Genomic DNA, 24205 nt, shown 5'->3' on the forward strand with positions numbered 1-24205 from the left:
GCCCAGACTTCCCTCTCCCCAGCCACTTCATCCAGCTCTTCCGGGGGGATCCCGAGGCATTCCCAGGTAAGCCGAAACACGTAGTCTCTCCAGCGTGTCCTGGGTCGTCCCCAGGGTCTCCTCCCGGTGGGACGTGCCCGGAACACCTCACCAGGGAGGCGTCCGGGAGACATCCAAATCAGATGCCCCAGCCACCTCATCTGGCTCTTTTCGCTGTGGGGGAGCAGCGGCACTACTCTGAGATCCTCCCGGATGGCCGAGCTTCTCACCCTATCTCTAAGGGAGAGCCCGGACACCCTGCGGAGGAAAGTCATTTCGGCCGCTTGTATCCGGGATCTTGTTCTTTCGGTCACGACCCACAGTCACTGTCGTGGCGGCAATCCCCATACCCGTTGGTGGATATCAACGGTGAGGGATGCCTTCAAGATGAAGAAGGATTCCTATCAGGCCTTTTTGGCATGTGCGACTCCTGAGACAGACAGGTCTATTCAGGGGTGCTGGAGAGGAGAGTCCGTCGGGAAGTCAAATCTCAGATCCAGGATGAGCACTGTGGTTTTCATCCTGGCCGTGGAACAGTGGACCAGCTCTACACCCTCGGCAGGGACCTCGAGGGTGCATGGGAGTTCGCCCAACCAGTCTACATGTGTTTTGTGGACTTGGAGAAGGCGTTCGACCGTGTCCCTCGGGGGGTCCTGTGGTGGGTGCTTCGGGAGTATGGGGTACCGAACCCCCCTGATACGAGCTGTTCGGTCCCTGTACGACCGGAGTCAGAGTTTGGTCCGCATATAAGTCAGTAAGTCGGACTCGTTCCCGGTGAGGGTTGGACTCCGCCAAGGCTGCCACTTGTCACCGATTCTGTTCATAACTTTCATGGACAGAATTTCAAGGCGCAGCCGAGGCGTAGAGAGGGTCCGGTTTGGTGGCCTCAGTATTGCATCTCTGCTTTTTACAGATGATGTGGTTCTGTTGGCTTCATCAAGCCGTGACCTCCAACTCTCACTGGAGCAGTTCGCAGCCGAGTGTGAAGCGGCTGGGAAGAGAATCAGTACCTCCAAATCTGAGACCATGGTCCTCAGTCGGAAAAGGGTTGCGTGTCCTCTCCAGGTCGGGGATGAGATCCTGCCCCAAGTGGAGGAGTTGTTCACGAGTGAGGGAAGAATGGAACGGGAGATAGACAGGCGGATCGGTGCAGCATCTGCAGTGATGCAGACTTTGTATCGGTCCGTTGTGGTAAAGAAGGAACTAAGGCGAAGCCTCACTACCCTACCCTCACTTATGGTCACGAGCTGTGGGTCCGAAAGAACAAGATCCCGGATACAAGCGGCCGAAATGAGTTTCCTCTGCAGGGTGTCCGGGCTCTCCCTTAGAGATAGGGTGAGAAGCTCGGTCATCTGGGAGGATCTCAGAGTAGAGCCACTGCTCTAGGTGGCTGGGGCATCTGATTCGGATGCCTCCCGGACGCCTCCCCAGTGAGGTGTTCCGGGCACGTCCCACCGGGAGGAGACCCCAGGGACGACCCAGGACACGCTGGAGAGACTACGTCTTTCGGCTGGCCTGGGAACGCCTCGGGATCCCCCCGGAAGAGCTGGATTAAGTGGCTGGGGAGAGGGAAGTCTTGGGCGTCCCTGCTAAAGCTACTGCCCCCGCGACCCGACCTCGGATAAGCGGTAGAAAATGAATGGATGGAAGCTAATATATTATATCGTATCATATAACATTTTATTATCTAATTTATTGTATTAAAATATTTTAAAAAACTCTCGAATCTATTTTTTTTCCAAAAACAAAAAAAACTGTATACAACTTTTTCACTCAAAACAAATAAATTTTTTCCCAATCAACCCCCAAACTTTTGACTTGTGGGAGCCAGGCCTTACCTAGCACAGTGACGGTGGCACGGGCGGTGCGCACGGGCATGGTGAAGATGGAGCAGGTGTACTCGCCCTCGTCGGACAGCTGCACCTCAGAGATGATGATGGACAGCTCGGTGGGCGTGGAGCGGTGCAGCTGGATGCGGTTGTCTCGCAGCGCTACAACAACAGCAACAACGAGGCCACAGATTGCGGTGAAATTTCATTCAACCAACCTCATTAATATTTTACATTCACACTGGCTGTCTGGCTTGCTGGATTTTTGTTTTCTAATTGCTGGACGCCTCTTTTCTCCCTCTTTGCACATACGAGCGTTTATGCACAGTCATCATAGTTTGACACTGCATCCTGTACATCATCCAACTCTGGTGCACCGCCGGGGTTGCGTAAGCGGCATCCCATCTAATGAGTGTTTTTAACACTTATGCTGAGTCGGGATGTTTTCACACTATCCTGTATATCAGGGATTTCCGAAATGTGGTGCGCACCCTCACGGGTGTGTGAGTGGAATTCTTTCTAATGATAGTTGCCATATGAGCATTTTCTAATAATTATGCCAATCATGATGTTTTTAAACTGTATCTTGTCTATCAGGGAGTCACTAAATGTGGAGTGTGTACCCCTGGAAGTGCATAACCACCATCCAGTCTAGTGGTAGTTTGTATTTGAGTGTTGTAGCATTCATCCTAAATTGTGTTGTTTTTTTTTACAGTATCCCATATATGGGGACGCTGTGTTGGTGAGCACTCCCCAGGTATTGAGCACCTTCAGATTTACTGGCTTTTTGTATATGTGTGGGCGTCAGCCTCACAGTTCTGAGGACCCGGGTTCAATCCCCGGCCCCGCCTGTGAGGAGTTTGCATGCTCTCCCCGTGCGTGGGTTTTCTCCGGGCACTCCGGTTTCCTCCCACATCCCAAAAACATGCATTAATTGGAGAATCTAAATTGCCCGTGGGTGTGACTGTGAGTGCGAATGGTTGTTTGTTTGTTTGTGCCCTGCGATTGGCTGGCAACCAGTTCAGGGTGTACCCCGCCTCCTGCCTGATGATAGCTGGGATAGGCTCCAGCACGCCCGCGACCCTAGTGAGGAGAAGCGACTCAGAAAATGGATGGATGGATGTATATGTGGGTTTGTCATATTTGTGCTGAGTCATTATTGTTTTCGATGTATCTTGCATATCACAGATGTGTGACAAAGTATGTGATATAGCCATCCAGTGTAATGGGTGTTGTTTGAATATGAGAATTTAAACATATATTCAGAGTTGGGATGTTTTGACACTATCCTGTATATCAGGGGTGTCAAACTAATTTTTGTCTGGGGCCACATCGTAGTTATGGCTTCCCTTGGAGGGGCGTTATGACTGGGATCCCATATAAATACATAATTGTCATTTATAATTACATATACGCAACACATTAATGGATAACTACTTTTGAAATCAGAAGCCTATAAAAATATGTTTTTAACTTTTACGGTACAGAAAATGGATGGTTGGATGGATTTCTTTTCAAATGGGGACAAAAAAATGCTTGCAATATCTCAACTTATTACAATAGAAAATAATTTGCAATTTGGATATTTGGCAAGAAATGAAGCATTATTGCTTTCGCTGGCCACATAAAATGATGTGGCGGGCCAGACCAGGCCCCCGAGCCACCAGTTTAACACCTGTGCTGTATATCACCAAACTGTGGTGCGCGCACACAAGGAGGTGCACAAGCGCCATCCAATCTAATGAACCTTTTAAACATTTATGCCAAGTTTTGATATTTTCACACTACATCCTGTATATCAGGGATCCTTATGCTCTTGTACGTTAGGGCCTTCCAATGTAATGGCTGTTTGTATATAAGTGTTTTTTTTTCATTTGTTTTCACAATGTGTCCTGTATTTAAGGGATCCCTAGACTGTAGTGTGCGCACCCCTAGGGGTGAGCCCGATTAAAGATGCATAACCTGGTACAATGAATACACAATAACTATAATGCGTATGACAAAACACGTTGTCTTTATTAGCTATTTTGACGTTTTATTTAGGGTGCGTTGCAGCAGGGTGTGCGTTGCCTACTCTGTGGGGGTACAAAGTTTTTGTAAAGGCTTCTGCACTGTATGTAGTGTTATTAATTTTGTACTACTTTTATGTGCGCTACTGTTGGTTATTTGCCGCAATAAAGGAGAGAGGGGAGCTTTACAAAATGGAGATGAAAAGGCCTGTGGAGACAGTGCGAAAAACAGAAGGGAGGGATGGGGAACAAAAGGGGGAGGAGGGGAGGATAAGAAAATGATGGGGGAACGAAAGAGGACAGCAGAGGTGAAATAGGAATATGGAATTAATGATTGTGTGTGTGTGTGTGTGTGCACGATAATGATGTAAGAGGAAGTGAGGAAAACAGGAAGAAAGGGTGGATGAAGAAGAAGAGGATGAAGATGAAGTGACTTAAGTGGGCGTCACCAAGGAGAAATCCTCAGATTATGATGAAGATGACGAGGAAGATGATGATGAAATGGTATGAAATCAGATTCCTTGATTGCGATGACCTCCTATGTTTGTACGTGGGACTGATGGCTGTCTGTCTGTCTGTCTCCCAAGCTGTTCTTCTGCCTGTCCGTCTGTCCGCCTATCGGTCTTGCTGTTTCTGTCAATCTGTGTTTTTGTCTGCCTGTCTGTCCATCTGTCTGCCTGTCTCTCTCCCTTTCTGTCTATTGTCCTTCTTCTGACCATCCTGTCTTTCTGTCTTCCTGTCACTTGGCCAACTTTCCTGTCTGTCTGTCTGTCTGTGTGTCTCTCATGTCCTTCTCTCTGTCATTCTGTGTGTCAGGCCGTCTTTCTCTGTCTGTCTCTCGATCTGTCTGTCCGTCTGCCTTCCTGGTCTCACTACCTGTCAATTGGTCTTCCTGACTTTGTTTTGTTACTCAGCTGTCTGTCTGTTACTCAGCTGTCTGTCTGTCTCCCTTGCTTCCCATTTGTCTCTACAGTCCGTTGTTGTTGTTTTCAAAGCGGCGTCACACTTGTCACATGGCGATGTCGCCAAATGGAATTAATCCAGCACAGCTAACATGCTAATAATCTGCTAGCGTGTCCTACTTTGTTGTCGTGTTTGCGTCTGGTCTCGTCTGTCATGTTTTGGCGCCTGGTAGCAGCGCAAAAAATATTTCAATAGAAAAGAACACCTGATTCCCAAACTGTACCAGAAGAAATGTAAATATGATAAATGCATGTTTACAAGGTTCAACATAAGCATTTCCCTCTATAACATTATACTAGTAACATTTTAGTACTTACTTAAAACAAACACACAAAATAATGGAACTCAAAATGTGCCTTTACTAATTGTGAACCTCAACCCTGCCTTGAAACCCTATTTACAAACCCAACCATGGCTTGAAACAATGATTTGAAACCATAACCCTGGCTTGAAACTATAACATTGTTTTGAAAAGCTAACTATGTCTTGAAGTTCTAATTTAAAACCCTAATCTTTTGAACACTAATCTTGCATGAAACGTTAAAAAAAAACTGCAAACTTGACATCCATCCATCCATCCATTTTCTGAGCCGCTTCTCCTCACAAGGATCGCGGGCATGCTGGAGCCTATCCCAGCTGTCATCGGACTGATGGCTGTCTGTCTGTCTGTCTCCCAAGCTGTTCTTCTGCCTGTCCGTCTGTCCGCCTATCGGTCTTGCTGTTTCTGTCAATCTGTGTTTTTGTCTGCCTGTCTGTCCATCTGTCTGCCTGTCTCTCTCCCTTTCTGTCTATTGTCCTTCTTCTGACCATCCTCTGTCTTTCTGTCTTCCTGTCACTTGGCCAACTTTCCTGTCTGTCTGTCTGTCTGTGTGTCTCTCATGTCCTTCTCTCTGTCATTCTGTGTGTCAGGCCGTCTTTCTCTGTCTGTCTCTCGATCTGTCTGTCCGTCTGCCTTCCTGGTCTCACTACCTGTCAATTGGTCTTCCTGACTTTGTTTTGTTACTCAGCTGTCTGTCTGTCTCCCTTGCTTCCCATTTGTCTCTACAGTCCGTATGTCCATAAATCTGTCTGTCAGTCTCTTTAGGTAAATCTGTCTCGTCCTTGCCCTGTCTGTTTTGTATGTCTCTCTATTGTCCTTCATACCATCATTCTGTCGGTTAGTCTCTATCTGTCTCTGACGATCTGTCTTTTAGTCTACCTGCCTTCCTGTCTGTCTGTCTATTGTCCTTATGTCCATCATTCTGTGGATTCTATTCCAACCGACTGGGCCAGGTCCTGAGGCAGAACTGCTTTCCTGAAGGCATCTACCTGCGGCGCGTCATCTTTTTAAATGGACTCTAATGTCGTCTTAAAGAACATTGTAAACGCACCATACTAGTTGAGAAAAGATGCCCACTCGACATCCATTGCAGCCTAGCCATCCTGAAAGGGGATCCCTCCATCTGCGATCCCTTCTCCAGGTTTCTTATTTTCTCCCAAAATGACTTTTTAAGTATTTCCTTGCCCGATTGGGGGTTTACATCAGGGGACGTCGTCGATCTTTGTCAACTGTAGTGCTGTGAAGCCCTTTGAGACTTGTGATTAAAATAAACTGAACTTGACATTGTGTCAGTCAGTCTCTATCACTAGCTGTCTCTTTGCCTACAGTATGTGTCTGTCTCTATATACACAGGATTCGTCCGTCAGTCTTTCTGCCTGTCTCTCTTCCTTTGTACCCGACTGTCTCTCTATTGTCCTTATTTCCATTATTTTATGTCAGTCTCTCATGTCGCTCTGCCCAACTGTCTCTCTCTCAACCTGCCTTCCTGTATCTACCTGTTTATCTGTCTGTCTGCCTGTCTCTCTACCCATTTAACTGTCTCTCTCCCTGTCTTTATGTATCTTTCTGTCTCCCTCCCTTCCCATCTCGCCGCCTGTCTGTCTCCCATAAATACCAGGCCGTGGATACACAAGCCTCCTGGTTGTAAAGAAAAAAACAGTAACAGTGCTGTTGTTGTTTGTCGGGTTTCCACATGAAAGCTCCCTTTGACGTCGCCGTGACAACGTGTTTGTTGACGTGCAGTCAACGGTTGATGTGACAGGCAGCTAGCATTTGGCGGCGGCGGGGCGTTAGCTCAGCAGAGCTTGAGAGGGGCTGAGATGACACGTAGAGGAAGAAGAAGTCGGATCAGTGCCTTAACTATTCCACCGCTTTTTTCCCTTGTCGTTTTGTTGTTGTTGTTTTCAAAGCGGCGTCACACTTGTCACACGGCGATGTCGCCAAAGGGAATTAATCCAGCACAGCTAACATGCTAATAATCTGCTAGCGTGTCCTACTTTGTTGTCGTGTTTGCGTCTGGTCTCGTCTGTCATGTTTTGGCGCCTGGTAGCAGCGCAAAAAATATTTCAATAGAAAAGAACACCTGATTCCCAAACTGTACCAGATGAAATATAAATATGATAAATGCATGTTTACAAGGTTCAACATAAGCATTTCCCTCTATAACATTATACTAGTAACATTTTAGTACTTACTTAAAACAAACACACAAAATAATGGAACTCAAAATGTGCCTTTACTAATTGGAAACCTCAACCCTGCCTTGAAACCCTATTTACAAACCCAACCATGGCTTGAAACAATGATTTGAAACCATAACCCTGGCTTGAAACTATAACATTGTTTTGAAAAGCTAACTATGTCTTGAAGTTCTAATTTAAAACCCTAATCTTTTGAACCCTAATCTTGCATGAAACGTTAAAACAAAACTGCAAACTTGACATCCATCCATCCATCCATTTTCTGAGCCGCTTCTCCTCACAAGGGTCGCGGGCATGCTGGAGCCTATCCCAGCTGTCATCGGGCAGGAGGCGGGGTACACCCTGAACTGGTTGCCAGCCAATTGCAGGGCACAAACAAACAAACAACCATTTGCACTCACAGTCACACCAACGGGCAATTTTAGAGTCTCCAATTAATGCATGTTTTTGGGATGTGGGAGGAAACCGGAGTGCCCGGAGAAAACCCACGCAGGCACAGGGAGAACATGCAAACTCCACACAGGCGGGGCCGGGAATTGAACCCGGGTCCTCAGAACTGTGAGGCTGACGCTCTAACCAGTCGTCCACCGTGCCGCCTTGGAACTTGAACAGGGACTTGAAACCTGGACCTGCAGATTAAAAGTCTGGTGCTTAAGCAACAGCTATCCAGGCTCTACGCAAACTTGACATGAAACACTAAATTTGAACCCTAACCCTGATTTTAAATCCAACTTTGAAACCCAACCCTTGTTTGGAACCACAAACCTGCCTGAAGCTATGACTTGAAACCCTAACCCTGTCTTGAGACTGTAATTTGAAATTCTGACCCATGGTTAAAACCCAAATAAGAACTCTTACCCAGGTTTGAGACTGTAATTTAGTACCCTAGCCCAGGTTTCAAATCCTAATTTGAAGTCCTAATTTAAAACCCTCATTTGAAACCCTCATTTGAAACTGTAATCCTACTTTGGAACCAAAGCCCTTGTTTGAATCCTTGATCTTTGCATGAAACCCTAACCCTATTTTAAAACCTCAACCCTTATTTGAAACCCTAATTTAACACTTGACTGTAATTTGAAACCCTAATCCTGTCATGAAACACCAACTTCAAACCTAAATCCTGGCTAGTAACCCCTTTTTAAAACACTAACCTTTATTTGAAACCTTAACCCTGGTTTGAAACCAGAACCCTGATTTAAACCTTAATTTGAAACTCTAACCTTGGCACGAAACCCCTTACTATAGTTTGAGACCATAATTTGACACTCTCACCCTGGCTAACTAGTATCACTTTTTAACCAATCCTCTCCAAACCTTATTTCTCTGAGCAAGAACGCTATTGGTTGACAGAGGATGACATCATCAAAGGTCACCGACAATATTTTTGCCGAAGAAGTTTCCATAACTTTCGAGATAGAGCGCTGAGATTTACTTGGGGAAATTATTTGCAGCACCGCTGACATTTAAAAATGTCACAGCCTGTCTGTTTTTTTTTTTAGTAGTAGAAATGCAAAAAAATTTTTAAAAAAATAAAAAACTGAGCCAAAGCATCACATTTCCTTTTCACATTTTTTTGTTTTACATTTATACAAATTTTTATCCACATTTCATTTGAAGACGCACTTTTGTCTGTTTCACTTTGTGTAGTTGACATATACACACTGAGACACACACGGTTATTATATCCAACACTACTCTATCTTCATGCCTTATCACTCTGCAAGGTCACTACATTTGTCTTCATGAGCAGCCCTCAGACACACACACACACACACACACACACACACACACACGCGTGTGCCCGTGGACTTTGCACTCTTTTTAATTCCGCTCTGGTCGCCTGACATCACACACACTTGTCATCTTCTGTGATTTCGGGGCTTTTATTTTGTTTCTTTCTATTTTCAAAATAAACTGTGTCGAATTGTCACATGTGCAGCTATAAGTGTAATAACAGTTTTTCATAAACGACATTACAATAGATAAGGCCGTGATCATGATTTATAAAGGAGTAATTTATCATTTTGGTCCATTGGTTGTTCAGTTATAATTTAGACCCCCAAAAATGGTAAGATTTTTGGGAAAAAAGTTGTATATTTTAGAGAGTAATATCATAATGTTACAAGAAAGGAGGCGGCACGGTGGACGACTTGTTAGAGCGTCAGCCTCACAGTTCTGAGGAGTGGGGTTCAATCCCCGGTCCCGCCTGTGTGGATTTTGCATGTCCTCCCCGTGCCTGCGTGGGTTTTCTCCGGGCACTCCGGTTTCCTCCCACATCCCAAAAACATGCATTAATTGGAGACTCTAAATTGCCCGTAGGTGTGAATGTGAGTGCCAATGTTGTTTGTTTGTATGTGCCCTGCGATTGGCTGGCAACCAGTTTAGGGTGTACCCCGCCTCCTGCCCGATGATAGCTGGGATAGGCTCCAGCACGCCCGCGACCCTAGTGAGGAGAAGCGGCTCAGAAAATGGATGGATGGATGGATGGATTACAAGAACGGAGTCATGTATTTTTGAGAGAATTCTTTGTTCTCACAATACTAAACATCTAATCCAAGAAAAGTACAGCTTTCTATCTTGAGAAAATATATTTTTTTTCGCTCAAAGTATTACAATTTAAATCTAAAAAATTTTTTATTTACATCTTGAAAAATAAACAAATTCTCAAAAATCTAAAATTTATTCTCATAATACTATAGATTGAATATGCAAAAATACCCCCAAATAATACCATTTGAATTTAAAAAATAATTGGAGACTCTAAATTGCCCGTAGGTGTGAATGTGAGTGCGAATGGTTGTTTGTTTGTATGTGCCCTGCGATTGGCTGGCAACCAGTTCAGGGTGTACCCCGCCTCCTGCCCGATGACAGCTGGGATAGGCTCCAGCACGCCCGCGACCCTAGTGAGGAGAAGCGGCTCAGAAAATGGATGGATGGATGGATAATTCTTAATGTACATTTTTATCTTGAAAATATGGGACTCATAATACTACAACTTTAATCTAAAATTGAAAAATAAAAAAAAATATACAACTTTATTGCCGTAAGCATGCGACTTGAATCTCGTAGTGTATTTTTTTTTCTTTAAAGTGTGGCCTAAATACTACTTTATAATATAGATTTCATCAAAATTATCAATAAAATGCTAATGCACATATATGTACCAAAGGGGAAAAAAAGACAAAGAAAGTAAAGAAATACGGTATATAATATAATGAGATAAAGTTCTAATGAAAAAATAATAACAGAATGTAAATGTTATTTTCACAACAAAGTCAAATTTTCAATGTGATAGCTTTGTAGCATAGTTGTCTAAGTCATATTTAAATGTTTTTGGAAAACAAGAAAAAAAAATTTCAACAAGTATTTTTTCATTATTATTGATTTGGTAACGGCACGTTAAAAATAACTTTTATGCTATTAGGTTAACGATAGATATTACATAAACAATGTGGCCACTATACTAAATCCAGTGCTTATTCTTACGCATCAATGAGAGGCGTAAGTCTCATTTTAAATAACAAAAATATATATTTTTTACAGCCTGTATCAGTAGGAATATAAATGTACAGTATATGTCATGTTTTCCACAGTACATCATGGTGCGTGAGTACATGGACTCGTGTCAGTCAGTCGGTCAGTCAGAAGGCTTTTTTCAGCTGCTAATTGAATTGCAAAAGTGGCGCAGCTATTCAATAAGACAAAGTGCATGCACACTGACTAGACCCAGAGAAGAAAGGCCTTCACTCTAATAGCAACATTTTGGACTAACGCTGACTTTAAATTTCAGCATTTTAATTTTTTTCGAGTATTTTTTTAAATTCATAATAACTTGGATGACATATTGAATGAAAACCCTCAATCTCTGCCATGCTGTTTCAACTTGAAACATGGAGTATAAATAATACAAGATAGATAGATAGATAGATAGTTTGATACACACACACACACACACACACACACACACACACACACACACACACACGTATGGTGTAGGCTCAGCACATCCATATAGTCCCTTTACTCCCGCTATCTCCACAAAGTCTAATTTGCTGTGTTTGAGGAGGAAGCACAGGAGGAAGGCAAATATTTTCACGCTTCAAATCTGGACAAATAGTGAGAGACACTTTGGTGGGTGTCATGAAAAAAACTGAGCAGGAGACATGAAGAAATCGCATCTTTTTGTACAATATGTTTCAAAATGATGCTTGCATTTAGTGCTAAACCATTTATTAGAGCATTTCACACTGATTTGTCTCCAGAGACCATCCGGTGTTTTGAAGTACTTTAATGCAGACTCTTTGAGAAAAAAAAATATTGTAAAATAAAAGCACACTTATAAGACATCTGTGGAAACAAAGAACGGTTAAAACATGAGTCAAACTGGTGGCCCGGGGGCCAGATCCGGCCCGCCACATCATTTTATGTGGCCCGTGAAAGCAAATCAAAATTGCTCATTGTGTTCTGGTGTAATACCATTGAGATATTTGCGAGCATTTTTTTTTTGTTACCAATCCCCCTTTGAAAAGAAATGTAATAGTTGAAAAACATGTTTTTATAGGCTTCTGATTTCAAAACTGGCTATTCATGTAATTACAGTATAGGAGGTAATCTTTCATTTATATGGGTTCAGAGTTGTAGCGGCCCTCCGAGGGAAGTCATAACTACAATGTGGCCCGTGACAAAAATGAGTTTGACACCCCTGGGTTAAAATAACAATAATTGACTGAGTTGATGTATAAAATAGACTATTATTAGTTTTTTGTGCAGTGGTGCCTTGAGAGTTCAAATACGAGTTCAAATTAATTAAGCAAAGGATTTGAACATAAACAGTGCAGCAACATATGTAGACAGACTATAACAGTACTCATAGGCATACATTCTTTATCCTCTGTGTAAAACGACTAATATTACTGCAGCTTACTGAGTCACTTACTGTTGTTGTGAAACTCAATCTTCTTTTTGTCTGAATTGCTGTATTATCCTGCCCACCAGTGGCCAAGTCATACACACCAGAAGGAGTTGCATTTAATTAATCATGATGCACAAACTGTTTAATCGTTACATTCTATTTAATTGTGTCATATTACTATATTCATTCATTTTCCGTACCGCTTATCCTCACTAGGGTCACGGCGTGCTGGAGCCTATCACAGCTATCCTTCGGGCAAGAGGCAGGGTACACCCTGAACTGGTCGGCAGCCAATCGCAGGGCACATATAAACAAATCCACTCGCACTCACATTCACACCTACAGGCAATTTAGAGTCTTCCATTAACCAGTCGGCCACTGTGCCGCATCATTTTATTTATTAAAATTAATGTATTTTCCATTCATTTCAATGGGGAAAGAGTTATTTGAGATACAAACGTTTTGCGTTATGAGTGTGGTTCACAGGAAGGATTTAACTAAAGGTACCACCGTGTTGCTCTCGTTTTGGACATCCCTCTTTTCACCGCTTCCTCCTGTTCCTTTCCATCCTACATCCTGATCCTGGTTCAGTGACCGGCGGCTTTGCTCCATCAAACCGACTCGTCCCCTCAAAGGCCGCCGATTGATTGTGGCTCATCAAACACGTGTTAAACGCACACCTCTGTCCCCTTTTTCTCTATTGCTGCCTTTCCACCCTAATCCTCCTTGTCTGGCTCTCTTCCCCAGCACCTTCACACCTTCAGACGGAATTAAAATGATCATCACCTCGCAAGTGTGCATAATCAATGAAAGGCGGCGAGATGAAGCAAAGTTTGCCCAGGGTGCCGCAAGACGCCATTCGTTGCGCTCTGACTTGCAAACCAGCAACAAGCATGCGTAGGCTTGGGAGGGAAAAGGGTGCAAATCATACATATAACATGAAAGCGGCTATTTTTCAGGATATTTTATTTTTTTACATTTTCCTTTGATTTTTAGTGGGTGGAGCTTTGCTTTGACATTTGCATTTTTTTTTGTCTGTTAATTCATTCAGCACTGACACAGTTTAGTATCATGTTTAAATAAATGTGGCATTTTTTTTGGTATGATTTTGTATATTTGTATTTAATATTTTGGCTTTTTGATCTTTGTAGCATAATTTGAAATGTATCTGTTAATGTAAGTGTTGGAGTCAATAAACAATCAACTTTCAGCACAGTTAGTGTCATGTCTACATAAATGTGAATATTTTTGGTATGTTTTTTGTAGTCACTGATGGTGTAGTGGTACACTCGGCTGACTTTGGTGCGGGCAGCGTGGGTTCAGTTTCCACTCAGTGATGGGGTGAATGTGAGTGCGAATGGTTGTCTGTGTCTATATGTGCCCTGTGACTGACTGGCGACCAGTTCAGGGTGTAGTTCGCCTTTGGCCCAAGTCAGTTGGGATAGGCTCCAACACCCCGTGACTCTAACCACGATAAGTGATGTTGAGAATGCATGGATGGATGTTTTTTTGTACATTTGTCCCCCCCGTCAATCACCCATAGCTTTGCTAGTTAAACAGTTGCGTAATCTTGGCACCTTTTGTCACTCTTCGCATCAAAATTACGATGGTGGGAGCAATGGTGTGTGTGTGCGTGTGTTTGTATGCCCCCAATATCAAACCGACACTCACTTTCACATTTACGTACACGCATGCACAAATGAACGCACACACACACGCACACACACAGTTGCCTTCATGGACCACAATTGGCATCCATCTATCGATCAGTTAAGAGTCTTTAGAGAAGTGTACTGAGAATGGTGTGCTTGTTTATGTTTAGGTACTTACTGTACTGTTTGTCATGTCAATTCTGCACTGAGTTGCCGATTTAACACTAATATTTAAGTTATTGGTTCATGTTGATGTAACTGTAACTTGTGTGGCGTACATTACCAAGTAATGGGTACAGTTAAGCGACTACTTTTTTTTGTACTGTGGATAAGTGATATTCCTGCCACTTGGCAGCTGGTGCAAGTAACTAAAAAGTCTAACTTGGTTATTTTTTAAATCAAGTAATCAGCAAAGTAACTAAGTTACTTTTTCAAGGTAACTCTGGCAACAGTGGTGCTTAATATAGAATGGACGACTAAATATTTTTTCACTGAAGTCCGGTCAAAGGCTGTATGTCTAATTTGTTAAGAAACCATTGAGGTTTTGAGGAAGATAACATCAGCCATCACTCTTCTCCCGAGCATGCTGATTATACTCGCAGCCAATCAACGCAGGAACTGATGGCTACGGCTCAGCGGTTAAAAATCTAGCTTGCAGGCTCAGCAAAACACCTTTATCTGACAAACTGCCATCCAAGATTCAGTCACACAAGACCCTGAAACAGCGCCACAGGAGCTGCAGATGGAAATGATTGATCTCCAGTCTGATACTGTCTTAAAAGAGAAGTGCAACTCTCAAACTGAATGACTTTTATGCTTCATGAAGCGCAGCCAAATTTCCCAAAATCCGGAAGATGGCACAGAGGATGCTGGTGGTGTTTGGCTCTACACATTTGTGTGAACAGACTTTTAGTGTGATGAACACCAATAAAACATACAACATCCCAGCTGACTGATGAACACCTCAGATATATTCTGAGAATTGCCACAACAAAACTAACACCAGACTTTGATGCACTGTCAAAAAAAAAAGGTGATCAACAAAACAACACTGTTCCCATTAAAAGTAAATCGAAGTATTAACACTACAATGCCTTTGTTAGTTTTGTTTTGTTTATTTTTTATATGTAAGCATCTGGTTCTGGCTTGGCCAACCTGTCAAATTTTAAAAGTCAATGTGGCCCCTGAGCCAAAAAGTTTGCCCACCCCTGGTTTTGTACCATGTCTACATAAACACTGCTATTTTTTGTAGGGTTTAATACATTTTTCTTTGATATTTTAGCTTTTCAATCTTTGTAGCATAATTTGAAATGTATCTGTTGATGTAAGTGTTGGAGTCAATAAACAATCAAGTTTCAGCAGTGATAGTTTAGTGTTATGTCTACATCCATCCATCCATCCATTTTCTGAGCCGCTTCTCCTCACTGGGGTCGCGGGCGTGCTGGAGCCTATCCCAGCTATCATCGGGCAGGAGGCGGGGTACACCCTGAACTGGTTGCCAGCCAATCGCAGGTTATGTCTACATATATATGAATATTTTTTTAGTATGATTTTGTACTTTTTTTTTAAACCTTTCACCCCTTGTAGGCTTTTAAAAAATCAGTTTGTTAATGTCATAAGAACAATAAAATTTCTGCAACGACAGTTTTGTATTTTTGCATATTTGTATATTTTGGAAGAATTTCTCTTTAAGGTCGCCAAAAACAAACTTAAAAATTTGAACAAAGGTTTGTCACTTTCAAATGATGGTGGACACAGTTGAGATAACTAGCATTTTGTTATCATATTTGGCTTTTTATGATGTCAGTCTATCCATCCATGCGTCCATATGGGCTGAAACCAAAATCACCAAACTCTTGTTCGCTATAACAAGTGGAGCCGTATTGATTGATTTGCATTCTGCGCGGCCGCTGGCAAAAAATGGCCAATTAGTGAATCCCATAGTGACAAATTTGTTGGCTTACTTAACCTGAAAAAAAAAAATAAATTGGCTTTTGTAACTTTGAAGTCTCTTGGCGTCTTGCAATACACACTGGGTTATTTTTAAGGACACTTGAAGAAGAACACACTTACACTCCAAAAGTGGAAACACTGTACAGAAAGTCTTTCATGTATCCACTTTCAAAGTGTTTTTGTCTGTTCTTCTTCCAGTGGTGTCGGCCTCCGCTAATACACTCTCCAGAGAGCCAGAAGAACTGATGCAATGTCGATCAATACGTGTTTTTTTTTCCCTTCCCCCTTTCCGCATTTGTCTCAATCCTTCAATTTCAACACGTTTCACTTAAGGATGCTTCACACTGTAAGTGGCCGAACCTTCTCTAGGCCCGAGGAGGTGTGTATTTAATAGAATGATTTACAAGCGCAGCATGCTTTAGCGCTTAAGCCGAATGCCTCTCTCCTCCCACTAGGTGAGCGCGTCCACATCAGCGGCGCTTTGTAAAGCATCAGGGAGCCATTAGTTGGTTAAACGGTGCGGAGGCACACTGCCGCCTGTGATGCCCACTGACAGGCCCTGTGAGCTGCACATGAAAATATAAACAGTGGTATACATAGAGGCAGCGAGAGGTGGCCCGATAACTCCAAAGATAGTGGCGTGCCACTTTATGTAAGCGGGATTTTTGTGGAGTTCAGTTACTGTCGTAAGTCGTTAAATTTCACCGCTCATGTGCAATGTTGAAAACTCGAATTCTCAGAAATCTATTGTTGGCTATCTGTCTAATATACAAGGTTTCCATTAGGTAGCAATCAGATAAAATCTCTAGGAGGAGTCATTTTCTGAACCGCTTCTCCTCACTAGGGTCGCGGGCGTGCTGGAGCCTATCCCAGCTATCATCGGGCAGGAGGCGGGGTACACCCTGAACTGGTTGCCAGCCAATCGCAGGGCACATACAAACAAACAACCATTCGCACTCACAGTCACACCTACGGGCAATTTAGAGTCTCCAATTAATGCATGTTTTTGGGATGTGGGAGAAAACCCACGCAGGCAAGGGGAGAACATGCAAACGGGATTGAACCCTGGTCCTCAGAACTGTGAGGCAGATGCTGTAACCAGTCGTCCACCGTGCCGCCTGTCTAGTATACGTTTTTAAAATTTGTTGGCAAGCGGCTCAAAATTCTCTAGGACAAGTTTGTCTTTGAATGATTCAAGGAAATGGTCAAAATGAGAAGAAAAAGAAAAAAAAAAATTCCACAATTTTAAATCGAATAATTAGTGTAATATGAGGGTCACATGGACAATTTTAATTTTGGTCATTATGGAGGAAACTTCAAACTTATGTAGTTCTTTTTGAGATGGTATTGGGGTAAAATGTTTCAAAAGCACTGGCCTAGAGGCTTTTAAATATATAGAGGTCATAACCAGTTATGTCACAGAACAACGTCGTTGCACACTGCATTTTGCGGATGGGTGGAAAGCTAATCTTAATTTGTTCTTAAAATATCTAAGCGACGTGATTCGGTCAGCCAAGGGTCATTTACAGTACTAGAATTCTGCATGTGAGTGACAACTCAGCTAATGTGATAGAAATCATGTGGGAGATAGAAGAATGCCTTCTTTACGCTGCAGTGTGAAAATTAAACTCAAGAGTTTCTGCAGAATTCAACAGCAGGTAACTATTATCATCAATAAAAAATAAAGAGATTAGATGTGTCTATATTAACAATTAAATACACTGTATTCTCTTAAAATCAATTCCTTAAAAGTTTGAAGGCAATAAAGGCTGGATGGTGAAACTGCAGGGGACAAAAACATCCATCCATTTTCCAAACCACTTCTCGTCACAAGGGTCACGGGAGTGCTGAAGCCTATCCCAGCTATCTTTGGGCAGGAGGCGGTGTACACCCTGAACTGGTTGGGGGACGAAAAAACAATCCTCTGAAAAAGTGAGACAATTTAATTTCAGCCTCTCCTTCCGACCTGGGTCCCGCAACAGCAAACCTGACGCTCTATCCCGCATATACTCACCCCCATCCATCCTGGCAGAACACAAAACAATCCTCCCTTCCTCCTGCTTCGTTGGTGCAGCCACATGGAAAATCATGGCCTGGTGGCCTAGCGCGGCCAAAGAAACCTGGGAGTTTGTCCAAGCCTGCTCCGTCCGTGCCCGAGGGAAGTCTTCACACCTGCCACCAGCTGGTCTGCTGCGCCCCTTGGCTATCCCGAGCCGCCCTTGGTCCCACATCGCTTTGGACTTCTTTACCGGCCTACCCCCCTCTGAAGGTAACACTATCATTTTTACTATTGTCGATCAAATACGTCCATTACGTACCTCTCCCTAAACTACCATCTGCCTTTGAAACTGCTAACCTCCTTGTCCAACATGTTTTCAAACTCCAACGGCTTGCGGACCTTCGTCACTCCCCTACGCCTGAATACAAGGTGGGTCAAACCATTTGGCTTTCCTCCCATGACCTACCACTCCAAACGGAATCCTGCAAACTCACGCCACGCTTCATTGGTCCTTTCCCTATTACAAAAATTATCAATCCCACGTCTGTCCAACTGAAATTTCTGCAGTCTCTAAAGATTTGTCCTTCATTCCATGTGTCACTACTCAAACTTGTCTCCACCTGCGCTCTTAGCCCTCCGGTCGAGGAGCGCTCCTAGATTTCTCGGAAGCTTATTTCGGACGACTCGCTTATTAGGGACTTTTATGCAGCTCACCGGGAAAGCCTGGCAGGACGCCTGGAGGCGTCTGTTGAGAGGGGGGTACTGTCATGAGCTGCCCTGCAGTTCTACTGTTGGAGCCTGGGTGGCGATTTGCACCCGCTCGCTCGCTCTCTCCCCTCCCGTCTCTCTTTCCAGCACCTTCCTCGGCCACACAACTGTCACCAATCAGCCCTCGTTACCACCTGCTTTTAAGCCTGCCTGAACCCGGAAAACCTTGCCAGAGTATTGGAGCTTCTCCTGTGGTACATCGGCTCACCAGTTACCAAGTAAGCTACGTTATTCCTCGTCATCTTTCTGACCTCCGTGTTTCTCCTTGTCCTCAGTGTTCACTCCGTGTTCCTCGTCAAGTGGATTCCTGTCACCACGCCGCCAAGCCAGCCGCCTGTCCTCGTCACCGGCTGCCACACGTTCTCTGTCTCAACAACCCGCCAGCACCGCTCTAGGACCATCCCCATCCCCCTTTTTTCAATAAACTTCATCAGAACCTCTCAGCCTCCGCCTGCTCCAGTCTATAGCAACATGTGACACTCCTTCTCGCCAAATATATTTTTTTCTGCAACGACGTCAATAAAATGAAGCATAACATTTTGCATAGGAGTTCTACTACGAGAATTAGTAAGGCAACTCATGAGGTTACAATTTAGTAGGATTTATTGCTTATAATAAAATGCTAGCTTGTGTTTTTTGCTCCACTGCTAACACTATTAAAATCACAAGGCTATAATTTTGCAGGATTTTGTACTAAAAGTAGTTTTGGGTTACTTATGAAAGCTTAATTTTCTGCACCATGGAAGTACTGTGCCGTGAAAAAGTATTTGCCCCTTTTCTCAAATTATTGTTTTGTATAGTTTCCCCCGCTTTAATGTTGAATGATCATCAAACAAATGTAAATATCATAACCTCTGTAAACATAAAATGCAGTTTTTAAATTGTGGTTGTATTTATTAAGGAAAAATAAATATTTAAAGCTGCCTGACCCTGTGTGAAAAGGTAATTGCCCCCTAAACCTTATAACTTATAATTGGCAATGAGTCTTTCACATCTCTGTAGAGAAATTTTGGCCCACTCTTCCTTGCAGAATGGCTTTAATAGAGCAACACTGGAGGGTTTTCGACCATGAACGGCCTTTTTAAGGTCATGCCACAGCATTTAAATCTGATTCAAGTCAGGACTTTGACTATACCACTCCAAAACCATCATTTTTATTTTTTTTTAAAGACATTCAGAAGTTGACTTGCTGGTGTGTTTAGGATCGTTGTCCTACTGCGGAACCCTTGTGCGCTTCAGCTTGAGGTCACAAACTGATGGCTCCTTCAGCATTTTCTGGTAAGGAGCAAAATTCCTGTTTCCATCAATCACAGCATGTTGTCCAGGTCCTGAAGAAGAAGCAGCCTCAGACCCTCACACTACCACCACCATGTTTGACTGTTGGTATGAAGTTCTTTTTCTGCAAAGCTGTGTTACATTTATGCCAGATGTAACGAGACACACACCTTCCAAAAAGTTCCAACTTTCGCCTCATCGGTCCATAGAATAGGTCTCTGGAATCATTCAGATGTTTTTTATTTATTTTATTTTTTTCAAAAGTAAGACGAGCCTTTATGTTGTTTTTAGTCAGCAGTGGTTTTCGGCAAGGAACTCTCCCATTTTTGACCAGTCTCTTCCTTATTGTTGTGCTATGAACACTGACCTTACCTGAGGCAAGGGAGGCCTACAGTTCATTTTATGTTGTCCTGGGTTACTTTGTGGCCTCCTGGATGAGTTGTCGCTGTGCTCTTGGGATAATTTTTGTAAGCCGGCCGCTCCTGGGAAGATTCGCCACTGTTCCATATTTCTTCCATTTAAGGATAAAGGCACTCGCCACGGTTTGCTGGAATCCTTAAGCTTTAGAAATGGCTTAAATGTCCATTACTTTATTTCTCGTCTATTCTTCAATATTTTTGGATCATGACATTTTGTGGCAGATTTTTTAGATCATTTGGCTGACTTGATTTTGCCAAACAGGTTCTATTTAAGTGGTTTCTTGATTGAACAGTTCTAAAGGTTATCAGGCTTGGGCGAGGTCAGTGAAAATTAACCGAAACATTTGATCAGCAAAAGTTAATTCATGATTTACCTTTTTCACACAAAGCCAGGTAGCTTGACTTTTTTCCCCCTTAATAAATAAAATCACCATTTAAAAAAAAGCATTTTATGTTTACTCAGGTTATCATCGCCTGATATTTACATTTGTTTGATGATCAAATACATTTAAGTGCTGAAACTACACAAAAATATAAGAATTTTAGAATACTCTTTTACTGGACTTTGTAACATATTATAATTTTAACCACTTCTGGTCAAATATCGTATTTTGTAGCAAAAGTTTACATTTTCAGTCTGCCGGGTTGGTGTGGATTCCCGTCTTAGATCAACGTTTTCTAAGCTTTTATACCAAACTTACTCACATATGCGTTACATGGTGATTAATGTGAAAACAACTTATTTAAATGAAATTTTAGGTTTTCAAGAACATGGCTCCACAGCTAGAATAATCGACACAAAATACAAGGTCATAATTTAGTTGGATTTTCTACAAAAATTATTTTTGCGTTACATATGAAAGTTCAATTTCTGGTATGATGGTAATAAAATTGTCATGGTCTGTGTTTTGGTTTGGGTTGTGTTTAGTTTTGTTCCATGTTTTCCTGTGTTCCATGTTTGTCGTGTGCTCATTAGGTTGTTGTGTCCACCTGTTCTACTTTGTGTCGACCAATCAGCTCTCTCCAGCCACTCGTATCTTGTCCAGGTGTTCCTCGTTGTCGTCAATTTGTTTGTATTTAGTTCCCTGGTTTCTTTCAGTCCTTGTCGGTTCATTGTCGTTGTCACATGTCTTGCCATGTCATAGTCGCCAGTTGTTTTTGTCATAGTCGCCAGTTGTTTTATCATTGTGATTAAATATTATTATTTTGAGATTCCCGCACTCCTGCCTTGCCTCCCTGCTTCCCTGCAATTGGGTCCACCATGTTCTTGCCTTGCGTTCCTCGCCGTCGCCCTAACCATGTTCATGACAAAAATACCACAATCATTAACCACTTTTGGCCAAATATCGGATTTTTTAGGAAAATATTTTGTTTTGTCTGCTACTACTGCTACAAACATGAAAAATGCATATAAAAAATTTTTATTTTAAATTTTTCGATACATTTTTAGACTTCCTACCAAACTTTGGTATGATTTAATGAGATTTGAATACCGAGAGATGATTTAACTCATTCACTGCCATTGACAGCTGTTGAATTAAAATGTTAATGTTAACATTGTTATTATTATTATTTTTATTATTATTATTATTATTATTCCATCCATCCATCCATTGTCTGTACCGCTTTATCCTCACAAGGGTTGCGGGGGGGGGGGCTGGAGCCTATCCCAGTATCTTCGGGCGAGAGGCGGGGAGCACACCGAACTGGTTGCCAGCCAATCGCAGGGCATATTATTATTATTATTATTATACCTTTTGGTAAACATCGCCTGCTCATTGCACTTTAATAAAAAAGTCTGTGCTTTAATAAAATGTGGAAAATGTCAAGTCATTTCCTGATAATTCACTCCATTAATCCATCTTCTTATCTTCCTTCAAAGGGCAACGCCGCAAACAAAGAGGAGTGGAGTACTTTTTTTCGAGTGTTAGTCTCGTTTGTGTTTTTCCGTGCTAATTTTTCTGTCTCGCTGTCTCCTCTTACTTTGGTATTAACATTGGGCGGGAGAAAGAAAGAAAAAAATAACATCTGTTTCCGAGCCTTCTTAATCTCTTCTATAAGCGGCGCTCCACTCCCACGCATTCCCTCAAGGCTATCGGCAGGTCCTTAAAATGGTCTTAAAATAAATGATGGAGAATTAAGGACTTAAAATATATCAGCATTCGCTATGGCAAGCCGATCGTTTGTGTTTGGAGTTTTGTGGGGAGAAAAAAAACAGGGATTATTCGTCATCCCCGCATCAGCTTTAATAGTAAAAATGATGGGGCTGACTGTGTCGCAACAATTAATATCCCGATTTGATTTATTAAGGATGAGGCAGCCCCTGTTGCAGAACTTTTAGTAACTGCACTGAAAAAGAAGGCGGAATGCTTCTTTGTTTCTTTCTTTTGTATATGTGTGGCCTTGAAGTGAATGCAAATAAGGAACTAATTAAGCAGATATCAATTCACTTGCATGAACTGATGTCACTTCCAGAAAGCTTTCGAATATATGTGGTTCAAAATTAGTAACAATTTAACAAAGTCTGTTGGAGTTAGTCTGTGAAGAACCCCTGGAAATAGCTAAAATTACCTGAAATGCTTGCTTCAAAGCAAAATGGGAAGACACTTTTCGGACATGGGTTCCTGAGACTTTTTTGTGGGTCTACTAATAATAGACATTGCTTTTAAATTTCATGCTCCTAAAATGAATTTTAAAATAAATAAATCCAGAAGGTACTACCGCCAGACTTTTTTCTGGTTTGAACTGCATCCAAATGTGGTGCCAATTAAGCAGCCATCAATTCACTTCCATGAACTGATTCAAAACCACAATGATGTAAGACGATTGATTTATGACCTCGTTTGCTTATCACAATTTTGATCAATCAAAGCCGACACCTCTCGTGTCTTTTTTTTTTTGTTGTTGTTTTTTTTTTAACCGCACGCCATCCGTCACCTACGCTCGGCGTGACAAGCTCGCTCTCATGGCATCAAAGCGGCACAATCACATCTTAAAAAAAAAAAAACTACACCCAAAAAATAACATCCATCATCCTGTCACGGGTTATTTATCTCCGTCCACGCTTCGCCCGTCCGCTGCGACTCGTCCTTTTTGCTTCTCATGTCGCGGCGCCTCTCCTCTTGTGCCTCCCTCCCGTCACTTTGCCTTGATGCCAAAGCATCGTGTTGGAGGAGGTGTGGTGTGAACACTGAGGCAACCATTCACGCTTACGCTGGGGTGTCAAACTATTCATTCTTCTTATTATTAGTATTCACATTTCAAGTTGTTTTCCAGTTTCTCAAGCTTTAAAACAATTTAAATATTCAAAATTTGCCGGCATGCCCTGCCCACATGCAATAATGAAAACTCAAATTCCTGAAAAAATAAAGCATCACAGGGCGGCACGGTGGATGACTGGTTAGAGCGTCTGCCTCACAGTTCTGAGGACCCGGATTCAATCCCCGGCCCCACCTGTGTGGAGTTTGCATGTTCTCCCCGTGCCTGCGTGGGTTTTCCCCAGGCACTCCGGTTTCCTCCCACATCCCAAAAACATGCATTAATTGAAGACTCTAAATTGGCTGGCAACCAGTTCAGGGTGTACCCCGCCTCCTGCCCGATGATAGCTGGGATAGGCTCCAGCACGCCCGCGACCCTAGTGAGGAGAAGCGGCTCAGAAAATGGATGGATGGATAAAGCATCACCCATACGTCTAGTAGGCTTGGCTCAGATTTGGTAGCAATCCGACAGTTCATTTACAGTATGAAGGATGCCCAAAATGATCTTAAATTGGCCGCTTCAAACCAAAATGACAGACCCCCTGTATCTTTTCCGGCATGGCTTCTGGAAAGGTCATTTTGATGCATCGACATCTCTGAATTTCAGCCG

The 24205-nt window shown here is 42.7% G+C and overlaps 1 protein-coding gene across 2 annotated transcripts in view; it reads right to left on the reverse strand.

Moving 5' to 3' along the window:
• cadm3 (cell adhesion molecule 3) overlaps positions 1 to 24205 on the reverse strand; it is a 146908-nt gene that overhangs the window by 40044 nt on the left and 82659 nt on the right. For both annotated transcript variants that reach the window (XM_061796567.1, XM_061796566.1), the window contains exon 4: positions 1878 to 2030. In XM_061796567.1, coding sequence (XP_061652551.1) covers positions 1878 to 2030 — 153 coding nt within the window. The remainder of the gene's footprint in view (positions 1 to 1877; positions 2031 to 24205) is intronic.

The sequence above is a fragment of the Phyllopteryx taeniolatus genome, chromosome 14 (genome assembly GCF_024500385.1).
Source record: "Phyllopteryx taeniolatus isolate TA_2022b chromosome 14, UOR_Ptae_1.2, whole genome shotgun sequence".
Taxonomy (NCBI): domain Eukaryota; kingdom Metazoa; phylum Chordata; class Actinopteri; order Syngnathiformes; family Syngnathidae; genus Phyllopteryx; species Phyllopteryx taeniolatus.